The sequence below is a fragment of the Pteropus alecto genome, unplaced genomic scaffold, assembly GCF_000325575.1.
Source record: "Pteropus alecto unplaced genomic scaffold, ASM32557v1 scaffold105, whole genome shotgun sequence".
In the NCBI taxonomy this organism is placed as follows: domain Eukaryota; kingdom Metazoa; phylum Chordata; class Mammalia; order Chiroptera; family Pteropodidae; genus Pteropus; species Pteropus alecto.
Window position 1 is genome coordinate 4,973,415 of NW_006436294.1, and position 13,798 is coordinate 4,987,212.

At 53.8% G+C, this 13,798-nt stretch overlaps 1 protein-coding gene across 1 annotated transcript in view; it reads right to left on the minus strand.

The window, feature by feature from the left end:
* The window catches only part of COL22A1 (collagen type XXII alpha 1 chain), a 189,162-nt gene that overhangs the window by 173,446 nt on the left and 1,918 nt on the right, over positions 1 to 13,798 (minus strand). The window contains exon 2 of the mRNA XM_006912934.3: positions 11,656 to 12,222. Within this exon, the coding sequence (XP_006912996.3) occupies positions 11,656 to 12,222 (567 nt within the window). The remainder of the gene's footprint in view (positions 1 to 11,655; positions 12,223 to 13,798) is intronic.

Below are 13,798 nucleotides of genomic sequence, written 5' to 3' on the forward strand. Positions count from 1 at the left end.
GCTGCGGGGAGCTGTTCACAAGTCAACTCCTGCACATGTGTCACATAAGGATAGGGCAGCATATGCCACGGGATTAGACATCGGTGCCCAGGTCATCACTAGCCTGAGTGGGGGTCGGGGCGACAGCCTGAGTGGCAGGGAAGCAAATGGAGACGGCAGGGCCAGTAGGTATGCCAGGACCAGACTCTTCTTTCTCTGACCTCCGGTTTTAGGGGTGCTCCAAATACCTATCCACGTTATCTCTAGTAATGGCCAAAGGGGAAGCTCTTTGGGGACACCCCCAGAAAACACACCTGCTCCCAAATGCTTCTGAAATATGTCTCTTGTCTTTACAAGAGTTTCCCTGTAAAATGATTTTTTAAAATTTTCACCAAGAAAATTAGAGATGCTAATTACTCTGCTTCAAAGTTGGAGTTTTGCAAGTGGGTATGTCGACTGTCACTTGGTTCACCTGGAAACCAACAAGCTCATTATTCCAAGGAATTGACAGTGACAGCGTTGAAAATGCCTCAGAGATTCAGCCCGAAGGCCACCACGCTCACAGCGGGCCTCCTCTTCTCCCACCTGCCCTCACCACGGGACCTGGGCGCTGAGCAAATCATCACCTAAACCCCGAATACCCACACGCCCGGCGCTTCCGCAGGACCGGAGAGCAGGGGACATCCCCAAGGACTTCATCGTATGGCTAGGGGCCTAGGTGAGAGGGCTGCTGAGCAGAAATACACCGCCCTTCTTCCTGTGTGGATTCTCAGATGTGAAGAAATACAAAAACTAAGGAGTGGCCAAATGCAGGATCATCACGGGGACCCAGAGGAGGGCGGGCACTTTACTCTGGCCCACGGAGAGGAGATGAGACTTTCCATGGCACAGTGGAAGAGAGAAGGTGAGACAGGGTGTGAAGAAGGCCTGCGGGTCTGGTGACGACGGACCAGTGCAGCCCTAAGTCACTCTGTGACCGGGACAAACCATCTCTCCCCTCAGTCTCAGAAAAACATAGGATGGGCTGAATGAGCTCAGAATGCCTCCCTAGGGAGACACCGCTGCCTCCTCCAGTGGTCTGTGGTTCTCAGGGGAGATGGGCAAACAAGATAAGGTGCTATTTGGTTTTTTCTAGTCGTGACCACATTCTCTCCATCAGCATGTGGCCTGGGATCAGACAGATCTGTATTCAGACTCAGGGTCATGTCCCCAGAATCAGAACACCAGTGACAAGGGCAGGCCGTAGGGATGAAGGGCCAAAGCCCCCAGGAGAAGGCAGGGGCCAGGCTCAGCCCTCTCCCTCGTCAGGTCCCTCATGTCTTGTGAGAGCAGACGACAAGGCCAGGACCCCTTCACCGGGTCCCAGGTCACTGGGGAGGGGTGGACTGAGCCAGCCCTGCCCCTCCCCCGGAGGGCTGGTGGAGGTGGGTTCCTGGCCCAGCCAAGGGTCACCTGCTGCTGTGCCCCCCCACGGCTGGGGTTTCCCCTGCCTGGGAACAGCTGGGGCGGCCTTGCTCCTCTCAGACAAATGCAGCTGCTGAAGGCACAGCTGTAACTGAAGGGGCCGAGGCCTGGGGCAGGGATGAGGGTACACGCACTGGGGAGGTGGGGCCACCATCATGAGCTCCCCTTCTATCCAGTGCAATCGCCTGGGCTGGCACCGCCCCGTGCAGACTGCCACCATCTGAGGCTCTGCAGCCAGAGGGGCAGCCTGGGGTGGGTGCAGGACCGAGGGTCACCTGCTGCTGTGCCCCCCCACGGCTGGGGTTTCCCCTGCCTGCAGCCAGGCTCCCCGCATCCGGAGAGTGAAGCTGCGGGCTCTGAGCTTCCTCCGCAGCTGCAGCAGCCCCCAGTCCTCCTCTCGGGGTGACCAGGAGCCAGCTCCCCAGTCTTCCTGGCCTCGGCTCCCTCGTGAGGTCATTACCGTGCGGGGTTCTCCGCTCAACTCTGGACCCGCATTTCCCGACCTCAGCCAACCCGGCCCCGTCACGCTGTACTCCCACTCACTCCGCTCTCCACCGGGATCCGGGCGGGCGCCTTCGGGTTCTGGGGTGTAAGGCACCACACTCACAGCCCCTCCTCGGCAGGGCCAGGCCACAGGCGAGGCCAGCGAGGGCCCAGGGCCCACGGTCTGCAGAGTCCTCACCCAGCTGCCCACCCTGATGCTAAAAGACCCGAGGGCGAGCACCTCGTAAAATCGGGTGCCTCCTGGCCCCACCCTCGCCCCACCCTGCTTCTCTGGGTCTCCAGCTCTCTGAATTTTCTTCATACATGACCTTGAAGCCACCTCCATGAAGTTCAAAACACTTTCTCCTGCCACCACTGTTCCCTCAGTCTCAAGTGTCCACGGGAGCTCAGGGTAAGATGGACTGCAGAGAGTGTCCCTCACTCTCAAACGCGCCCAGGAATTAGCTTTGCCTCTCTGTCCTTTGACCTATACCCCCATGTTCTCTCTCCAAATATAACCCCTCCGGGAGCTTGCCTCATCCCCACGCCTCGCCCTGGGCCCTGCCAGACTCACTGTTCATACCTTAACACATTTAATCTTCCCCTGAGCAGGTGAGGTTGGTGTAGCCATTGTACAGATGAGGAAACCAAAGTCAGAGATTATGTAATAAGAGATGACAAATGGCAAACATGGGACTTCAAATCCAGGTCTGTCAACCTAAACAGCCAAGCACTGAACTATGATATAAGCTGCTGGGCCTCGGAAGGAGGGAAGAGAGGAAGGGAGGGAGGGGAAGAGGGGGAGAGAGGGGAAGGAGGGGGAGGGGAAGAGAGGAAAGAAAAGTATAGAATTTTAACAGATTTACTGGCTCCCCCCTTTTTTTACTTTATTTTCTTTTTAGGTGCTTCAGGCACTTTGTGGCCTCTAACCAACGAACACCTTGTAGAGGATCGTGCCTCAGACACCCCCAGGCCAGGCCCACCGCCCACCGGTGAAACGGCCTGTGCTGCACAGGCTGACTGTCTGCCTGACAGGAAATCACCTGCCAGTTCCCAGCCAGGCGTTTCTGGTCATTCCCTCCCTGGATGTGGACTCTGGTGTCACCCACACGAAGCAGCAAGGAGGGTGAGAAGCTGATGGGGCTTCGATGAAGACCCCAGCCAGCCTTGGCGCCTCTCCCCCGACCCCAGCTCCTCTTTCTGGCGCCGGTGTCTGAGGCCTGTTGTAAGTGGGTCAAGGTCTCTGCAGTCCATCTTACCCTGAGCTCCCGTGGGCAAAGACATAGGGTAAACTCCAAGAAACCAGAGTCTGTGTCATTGAAAGAACAAAGACACGTTTTACAGTAAAATAAGTCACCCAAAACACACTGCTTTGACAACTGTCTTCCCTCAGCTTTCCCGTAAGTGTGAGGCTGTCTCAGAAGCACTGTGATTAATCAGGTACGCCTCTTGGGAAGCCCCTAAAAACTGTATGGCCCCCTCGTCCCACTGGTCCTCTGACAAGCAAGACACAAGTTCAGCCAGGACCAGCAGAGTCGCAGGGTGTGAGAGACACTCAGAAATGCAGAATTTCTCCATAGGTTTAATTACATGGATGCATTTTTAAATACAGACATCTGTTTATATATAGATTGTCTGTATATGTGTAGACATACTTTTTGCAAGTGCCAATTTAGTTGTGGCCACTGTATTTTATCGCCTCCGTGTGAAAGCCACCGTGTGAAACGTGTGAACCTCCCTGGAAGGCTCGGCAGGATGTGTTCCCAGCAGCAGAGTGAATGATGCCCAATTTGGGAGAACCAAAGAGGTTACGGTACACGCCTCCCGACGGTCAAGGGGGACACTTTTGCTGTCCAGAATGAGATGATGCCACGTTCCCTGGTCCAGCAGAGGCTAAAGGCACACGCCATCCGGCTCTGATATATGGTTATATAGTCTTAGGCGGAGACAGAAGTCAGGCAGGGTCAGGCACCGAAGGGCTCCCAAGGGCATCTCCAGGCTCGGCCTGGCTGACCAAAGCCTTCCATGATGTGCACAAATTGAAAATGATGAGTGCTTTTGGTTTCTCGTCAGTTTCAGTCATTTTCTAATAAAATTTCTCACCACATAATGGGGTTTAAGTAATCCAATCACTCTCTCTAGGGGGTGACCTCCATCATAACAAGTTTATCCAGGAGGAACTCCCGGTGACCTCTAGGTCAAGGGTGGGGCCCCGGCCGGAATTGCTTATTGAGGCTGACTCAGTCTCCAGGGCCAAGCCACAGACATCCACGTGGCAGCTCCAAACCCACAGCTGATGCTGCTGCCGATTCCTCCAGAGGTTCTGGATCCACCCAGAGGACTAGGGGGTGGGACACCTTGTGGCCACATATGTATTCCCAGATGTGTGTGTGTGTGGTGTCTGTTTGGGGGGACATATGTATGTGTGTTATGGGGTGAGAGTGTGTGTGTGTGTGTGTGTGGTATGTGTGGTGTGTGTGATGCATACATATATATGGGTATGATGTGTGTGTAGGTGGCATTTCTGTTGTGTATGTGTATGTGGGTGTATGTGTGCCTGTCTGTCTGTCCTGAGTTTTCCACTGAGTCTCTGGGCCAGGCAAAGGGACATGGGGATAGAGGCAAGAACGTGCTCAGGAAGACGACAGTGTGGGCACTGGGGACAATGCCACCAGCAAGGCTGTGCCCTCTCTGATGACTATAAGAGTCAGCCTCAGAGAGACTCTGGGCCCAAAGAAATTCTCAGGCTGGACATGCCACCCAGACCTGCCAACAGCCAGCCCCAAAACCCTTCCCTTGGGTGTAATCGCTGGGTCTTCAAGGGGGCAGATTATTACAGGAGGTTTGAGGTGGATGCTGCTTCTGGCTGAGGAAGACGCGTGGCTGAACTCGGGACTGGCCTCATAGCTGTGTGAACTTGGGAAAGTTAAGCCACAGAGCTAAGCCTTGATTTGTGCTTCATAAAATGGGGATAACCACACTTTCTCCTAAGGACTATTAGCTGCTGCCCCTCACCCTGAGCACTGCCCCGAGCACAGCGGCCCCTGTGCCCCTCCAGCAGGCAGTCTACACCTGCCCCGGGCCCTTGGCTTTCGCTACTGCCTCGGCCTGGAATTCTGGGCCCATACTTCTTGGCACGGATGGCTGTGTCACGTCATTCTCTTTTCAAAGAGGCCTTTCTGAAATATCCCCACCTGAAACGCTTTGTCACATGACCCTGCTTTATTTTCCTCAAAGCACTTATCACTATTTGAAATTACCTTGCCCATTGATTTTTTTTTTACTCTCTATCTTCCTTCTTTTCTGAGAACTATCCACTAAAAGTAGGATCACAGCTGTCGCATTCGCCAGTGTGATCCACGTGCCTCAGCGCAACGTCCAGGACATAACAAGGATCAACCAATGCAGGTTGAAAAGAAAAAAACCCAGGAGTGCGCGTGAAGGGTCCTGAAACTGTCCGCTCCTGTGCGGGCATCCACAAGGCCTCTCCGGCCCGGTCCCAACGACGTGACACGTCCTGTCATTTACTGAAAATGTTCTGCACTACGAAAAGAAAAAAAAGTATAGAACAAACTTTCAGGTGAACCTCGTCACTCTCTCATTTGGAAGGTGAAGCGGCCTGTCTCTATGGCCAGAAAACAGCCAGGGAGAGACTCAGGAACACCAGTGCCACCCGCCAGGCTAACCTCACTCGGTCCCTACAGCTGGGTCTGGGAGCAATTCCGGCCTGGGCCCCACCCTTGACCTAACCCTCCTGCAGGGGGCTGAGATTCCTCGGGGCTGAGCATATGCAGTCACGACTACTCCAAACGCAGAGCTGGGTGCAGATGCTGACACGCTGCCAGTGAGAGCTGCAGGAGAGCAATAAATTAATCTCCCCGAACCCATCGCAGGGGTAAGCACGAGATTCAGGAGTCGGAACTCATTGGAACAGTAGTGTGGCCAGTCATGGCCACATCAGTAAGAAAAGGAGACATGAGGGTGACCATGTGACAAGGCACCATGGAAGCGAGAGAAATTCCCCTTCCTGGCTGTAATCCACACTAACATCTCAGCCCAACTGTCCAAGAGCTAAAAGACAGGGTCCAGGAATGTGTTCCCTGCCCTCAGGAGAGAGGACCCCCACAGTGTCCCCAAAATAGAAGTAGGTGGAGGCTCTCTCAGCGCGGTGGCTGGCATTCCACGGGCTCACTTACGGCGACCCAGTAAGCTATATAAAGGTTATTTTGTGGCCGCGACAGAGCCCGGGGTGGAGAAAGCTCTCTTAATTACAGCCGATGCTCTGGGGTTGGCCCGTCCACGGCCTCCGCCCCACACACTGCAGGAAGCCAGGCTGAGACCGAGTCCCCTGGGAATCTCGTTGGGCCCAGAGAGGCAGGAGTTGATGCTATGACACGGTTGATGCTATGCTTCCCTGGATGAACCCGAGGCCAGGGGAGGAGGGAGCCCCGCACCAGAGCAGACCGTAGGGGTGGCCACTGGGAGAGGCCCTGGAGGGTGTAACGCCAGAAGTCCACCTAATGACACTGGCCGTTGTTCCTGTTGGGGCTGATGGTATTCTACTCATAAGTCTGCAGGTATGTTCTCACGTATAACATGGGGATGATGATTTCTTCAAGTACTGCCAGCTTCATTCATTCAATAAACGGTCACTGGTCAATGAGGACGAGCCAGGCCTGTGCTAGGCACCGGTAGGGGGTCAATGACGAGATGTCCAGTAAGATTACGGAAGGGGAGCTGGAAAGGACTCGTACTCTCAGACAGTGGATTCTGAACTGGATGAGACTAACGCCCAGCACCCTGGGACCCTGGATGACCCAGACAGCCTCTCTGTGCCTGCCCACCATCAAAGACAGGACAGGAAGAACTGGAACCTCGATTAGGGGATTGCGGTGAGACTTCAACGACAAGGTGAAGCTAAAGATGCCTCCTCAATGTCACAACTTTCTGACAAGAACTGGGGACCGGGTCAAACAGAACAGGGGATGCCCAGTTCTGCTCCCTGCCAGCGGGGCCACTTGGGGGAGTAACGCTAATCACTAGTAATCACAGTGCAAACTCCAATACAGGGTGTTGCACATATTAACTGACAATGGCTGTAAGCACGGGGTCATCAGAAAAGTAAATTAGCAGAACTAAGTTATCCTATTTACAACCAAGACTTCAGCGGCAGCCTACACGGCGGGAACTATAACGAAGCTCTCAGCAGAGGGTTGAACGAAAGCACCTTGAGGTCCTGAGAAGCAGACAGACAGGTCAGCTCCACAGGTGGCCCAGGAGCATTTGGACAGAGAGGCTTCCGCAGCAGTCGCCCCAAAGGAGCTCTGCCCGATCCCAGGCCTGTTCCTGTCCCCTGTCCTCGGCTCATAGGCTCACTCTCAGTGGAGCTGCCAGGCCAGGGCAGCCACTGCCCACAGATCCTAGCCCCTGCTGCCACAGGACCAGCGCTGCTGCACCCACCCCAGACACAGGCCCCTCCCCTCCTGCACCCTGATTTAGGGCTCGGCGCCCCACTGAAGGGCAGCCCCGGGAGCCTGCTGTCCCTCAGAGCCACCCTTCCTCCCTTCCATAGCTAAGCTGGACGGGAGGCAGGGGCTCTGGAAGCTACGGGACCCCAGTCCATCATCGCCAGCATCAACATCACAGGAGACAGGAAGAGAAGGAGACCATCACATGTGGGCCTTATAAAGTTACACTTTCTGGTTGTCACATAAAAAAGTAAAAAGAACCAGGTGAGATAATTTTACGAATACACTGTATTTAACCCTAAATTTCCAAAATATTATCACATAGATATGTAACCAATACAAAAAAAATTCATGAGAAGCTTTACTCTTTTTCCTACTAAATCTATAGTTTGGTATATGTATATATGACTTGTGGCCCCTCTCAGTCTGGACCAGGCTGCGAGTGGTCAGTGGCCACACGTGTGAGCCAGCTCAGGTCCAGAGCATCGTTCTCCCCACAGGAGAACGTCCAGGTCGACACGCAGCTCGCAGGGCTGGGTGAGTGTGGTGCTCAGCACATTCGCCTCCAGCGTGGTGGGGAAATGGGAGCGGGGCGATGTCTTCAGCACGTGTCAGCCTATCCCATATAGCCTGCCTTTTCCAGACCTGTGCCAGCTTTAAAAGTCTAACCGTTTGTCTCTGCTCACCAAAATACGCATGAGTTAAATATTTCAGTTATTGTTGGCTGTAATTTCAGATCTGCTCAATAGTCTCAACCTTTGCATTTGGGAGGAGGCAGATCATTGCACGGGTACTTCTATGAGCACAGGACAACAGCAAGCACAGAACCAATCGCCAGGTCGCTGCCCTCGATGCCCCTTAAACACTACTTAGGCAGCACCTCCAACATACTGAGCTCCCTTCCAGGCCCTGGCACATCACAAGGCACACACTCTGCCGTCGTGACGCTTGTGTTCCTGAGTGGATGACAGACCCCAGGCAGATAAACCCCAGTATACACACTCCACAGGGTGAGGGTCTGCCACTCTCCTGCCGCACCAACTGGACAGAAGCTTCTCAAGGACAAAAGGGATGTCAGACCCGTCACTGCATTCTGGGCAGAGGAATCATTAAATGTGTAGTTGCTGAATGAATGAAAACACAAATGAATAAATGAATGAATGAATGCATGCATGGTTGGGTTGTTGAAGACTGAATGGATCAGACTGAATCCAACGACTGCTACAATGCATGCCTATCGAATGAATGAAAAGGATGAAGCAAACTGAATGATTTCAATACCAAAAAACCCATATTGCTGGTCACGGTGCTTTTCCAGGTGGTCCATATGACGGCCCTATCAGAACAGCTCCTATTCAGGCTGTGGAGTTACCCACAGGTGTCTCCTATGTGCCATGCGATTTCTGGTTATTTAGATTATTGTGACACCCCTTGATTTAATCTTACCAGACTCGTTTCGAAATGTTACTGTTAGCTATTTTATTTTGTTTTGCTTTGTTTCTAATTGAAGCGATTGTGAGGGGATTTTGTATCATCTGTCACCAGAATAGAGCAGGCCCTTGTCAGCTTACAGCTGTATTTACCAAGACGGATTCCCTTGAGAGGACGAGCATAACTTAAATTTTACATCTACTGAGGCGGCTAGAGAAGCCTGGCTAGCGCAAATCCTAAGTTTTTCTAGTGATATTCTGGAGGACAGGCTCTGGGCGGGGCTGGCCTGCATCTGTTTCTCCTTCTGTTGATTATAGCCCCCCAGTTTTCCAGTACGGATCAAACTCCTTTCTTTGAGGGGGTGGGAGGTAACGAACTTCCCTCCAAATGTTGGTCAGGGTCCTGTGGTTTAGGCTCCAAATAGCCTGTCTCCACTCCTAGGCTACTGATAAGTCTGGGAAGTCACCAGGCCCACGCCTGTCCCTCAGACTGGGCCCCAGTCTCCTTCCCTGGGTCTGAAGGCTCACGGAGCTGAGACTCGCTGAGAGCAGCCTTCTGTTGGCAGCCCCAGTTTGCCCTCCCACATCCCTTCTCTCCCTCCCTGCCCTGCTCTGAGCCCACGGAGGTTGGCTGCGGGTGGGCCCCTCTGCTGGCTGGCGTCTGACAGGGTCAGGCCAGTGGGAGGCACTGGCAAGAGGAGAAGAAGGGAGAGAAAGCAGCGTGGCTTCCCTGCTCCCTCCAGGCCACAGCTGGGGCAGCAGCTACATGCCTCCATGAGGAGGCAGGCCCCTGCCCACCCCACCCTCACGGGGCTCCGCAACCCTCCAACCTGCGAGCAGCTGGCATCCCTGCCTGCCGGGTCCTGGTGCCTCGTACCCCTCCTCGACCTCACTCTTCTCTAAACAGAACCTTCGCCAACATCTCTTCCGTGAAACCTGCTTCCGGCCGCGACCGGGACACACAAGTCTGCCAAGAACAGGGTTAACACCAAGAAAGAACCATCTAGAAATGGAGAGAGTGGAACGAGCCAGCTTGAGGCTGCCTGACCTCTGGCCTTTTCATCGTGTCGCTCTGCTCTGCTCTTTAAGTCAGTTAGAGGGGCGTTTTCTATTGCTGGGGACAGAAAGCATCAGCCTCACTTGGAAGCAAGGCCAGTCTGGGGCACACTGGGGTGAAGCCAGCTGGTAGAGGCTGAGCGCCCGGAGACTGTCCTCAGCCCCGCCCTTGTATTAACTGAGCACCATGCTCGAGTGACTTCACCTCTCGAGTTGTCCCTGCCATTCCCAGAACATCCCCTGGCACGAAGTTCTTCGAAATCTAGAGTCAGCTCTGCCAAGGTCCAGAGCCAGTCTATGCCGAGGCTGGCAGGAGGGGACGTGCCAGCAGGTGGGGCCTAGAAGTGCTCTTGCTTCCCGGGGCCTGGCATCAAGGGTGCTGGGATGGCAGCTGGGAGCTCATCGACCCTGAGCCACCACGTTGGATTTCTGCTTCTTGGCTGGGCCTGTGACCCTGTGTTTGGCTCTGGTCAGCCCAGGTTTCTGGTCAGAATGCACCAAGGTCAATTGTTCGCCCGGCCCTGCCTGCGCTGTCTCCTCCCTCAGCCCTGGCCCCGCCACCTCAGATCCTCAGGCGTTAGATTCATAGGAGCACCGGTCCCTGGTGCCAGAAAGGTTGGGGGCCGCCATTTAAGTGCCATCTCCTCCAAGAAGCCCTCCCTCATTCTCAGGGTCACTTTCCAACAAAACCACAGCAGGACCCTGCCATGCGACTGTGACACCTGAATTAAAGCCACCCTGCAGTATCAGATTCCTTTCCATGGAGTCTTTTTTGTTTTGGTTTTTGCCAACTAGACCGTGAGCACTCTCAGGGCAGGGGCTGCGTCTTATCTTTTCCTATAGGTCCAGAAATCAGCACAAGGCCAAACAGCGGATCCCCAGAAAGTGACTGTGACTACACGGAGACTGAGTGAGCCAGCACGGGCAAGAGGGTCACAGAGTGGCAGAGAAACCGGGCCTCCGGTCTCAGACGCGGCTCAGCTGTGTCTCACCAGGCCGCAAGCCAGGCCCACCCCTGGGACCAGGAGTCACACCCAGCTGCTCCCTCCACCAGCCTCGTCCCCCAAGCCTCAGCACCAGGCCTCCCTGACCCCCGCTGAGGCCTTCCCCACCTGAGAATCTCAGTAACCTCCCCCACACCAGCCCAGCCCCTCTTCCCCTCCCCCGTGCCAGCCACATCACCCTCCAAACAGCTCAGAGACCGGGGGGCATCTCCGAGGGCTCCGGCTGAACAGCCGGGGCCTGTGGGATAGCAGCACCCGACCACCTGGAAATGGCTGACTCGGGATCTCCAGGCGCAGCCCCTGAGCTGTCTGTGTCCCTGCTCTCTCACCAGGACAAGGACCCCTCTTTCGCCTGCTGTGAGCAGATGCTTTAGCGAGCCCTCTGCAGGCACCAGCTCTCACTTCAACAGCCCTGGGGTGAGCAGATGTTTCCCAGTTACAGAAATGAAGACGCGACTCACACTTAACCAATCTCCACGACTCTCAGGGCAGGGTGGGTAGGGTCGGAACCCAGCCCTCTAATTTCCTCTCTGCCTCTGTGGCCTCCGACACCAGACGGGACACAACTCTGGTGACAAGCACATGCGGGTGTAGATGCAACCGGGTTTATGTTACTGAACCCACGAATGGGGAACTCAGGCCACCACTGCCACCCCCAATCACGCAGCTGGGGCCTCCCCTGACCTGGCCACATAGTCCCCCACTTCTCAAAGAGCCCCTTTTCTGGAAGGCTGGCCCCGCCCCCACCCCAGGACAGCGGCGCAGACTCACTTTCACACAGGCGGCGCCTCAGCTTGCCCCGGATCTTGTCGATGGCGTCGAAGTCGGACACGTGGAAGACGTGGGCGGACGTGGGCTCCGAGGCGATCTCCTCCAGCTCCTCCTTCAGCGCCTCCCCCACACCCACCGCGAAGATGCGGATGCCCGCCCGGCGCGCTGCCGCCGCGGGCTCCAGCACCAGGTCCTGGCTGCGGCCATCCGTCAGGAGGATGGCCACCTGCTTGAAGGCGCGGTCCCCGGGGCGGCCGCCAGCCTGTCGGGAGAAGCTGTGGCGGGTGATGTAGCGCAGCGCATCGCCTGTGTTGGTGTGGCCGCCGTGGTAGGCCAGGGTTCCTGCGGCCGCCTTGACCGCCTCCCTCGAGTCAAAGTGGCCCAGCTCGAAGGCCGTGGTGGGGTGGTCGCTGTAGCGCACGACCCCCACTCGGGTGTGCTCGGGGCCCACTTCGAAGGTGTCCACCAGGTTGGCCACCCACTGCTGGACCTTCTCAAAGTCCTCCTTGCCCACGCTGGAGGAGGTGTCCAGCAGGAAGACCAGATCGTAGTGGACACTTTTGCAACCTACAGGGGCAAGAGGAAGAGTCAGGTAAGGTGGATGGTAGTGGAAAGCCTGCTAGCCTTGGGAGACCTGGAGGCCTGCCTCAAACACCACCCAGTCTGCCTTCCGCTGGCTGGAGGCCTTGTCCAGCTGCCTGAAAGCTCAAAACTGTTTCCTGTCACATGGTGAGTGTCCCCAAGGTGCTGTGAGTTTCAGCTGACAATATATAATCTTACATGAAAGCGATTAACATTCATGGAACACCACTGTGTCAATTTCTTTAAATACTTGGTTACTAAGTGACCTCATTATTTTTTAAACCTGCTACAAAAAATGCAGGCCCGTTTCCGAAAGCTCAGAAAAGGCAATCAAAAAATGTTTGAAATGCTGATATTCCCATCTACACAAAGTTAACCACTGTTAACCACGGTGCATATATTTGATTATTTTCCATTTCCATATAGTTATTGATGGAAGGGGGACTGTCCCAGACACACTGATGTATAAGCTGTTTTCCCCACATCCAGCAACGTGCTGAGAACCCATTTCCAGTGTGATAATACCGGTTTCCATGGCTACAGAGAGTCCACTGAAAGGATGAACATAATTTATTTAGCCAGTGCTCTCTTGTTGGATAAACAGTTTTCTGTATTTCACTATTAGAATCCATATAAAATATTTTGCACTCATATTTTAAATACAAATTTATAGAATTCTATAAAGCTTTATAAAACCTTTATAAATATAAATTTTATATTAACTATACAATGCTTTTGATTAAATAAAAAATGGCACTATACAATTTATTTCTGATCCTCAGAACAAACCAGTGCAGAGAGCTTGCTCATCCCCATTTTACAATGAGATAATATATTTTCTAAACTCCAAGGGCCACACAAACCCAAGGGGTCTATCATGAGGCCCGGATCTTGACTTTTCCAGAATCTGGGGCTTGGTCATGCCAACAGCAGCAGCTGACCAGACCTCTGGGAACGCCCAGCATAGACCTTTGCCTAGTAAAAACAAAATGAAAACAAAACCCTCCAAAGCCCCATTTTGTTCAACTATCAACTTGGCAAAAGTCGCAAAGACCAAGGTAGGCAGAGTGAAGGGGAGGAGATTGCATCTGCCCGCTGGACAAGTGGCTGTGGGATCTGTCACACTCATTCTCAGGATCTTAAAAGCCTTATAAAGAAGAGTATCCTTTGATCCACCAATTCCAAATTTAGTGAATTACCCTAAGGAAACAATCAGATAAATGATAAGGCAAAAACAAGATATATAAGCAAGTTCATGGCAACATTGCCAAGCAAAATCCTGGAGACGACTTGCTTGATCACCCACGTGAAACTACTTAGTAAAAATCATCTTGTGTTCATACAGTGGCATGCCAGGCAGCCATGACATCCCTTCACAGTCAGGGATGGCTGTAAAGCAATCCTTATGACCAACAGGGATGCACTTTTTCAATACACCATTGGGTGTGAAAGCTGTGTGTCTGTGCGGGACTGTAAGTGGGCCTGAGACCCCCGCAAACGGCACTGCTTACCTCTGGCAAGCAGAACTATGAGTGAATTTTATTATTCTGTATTTCTAATT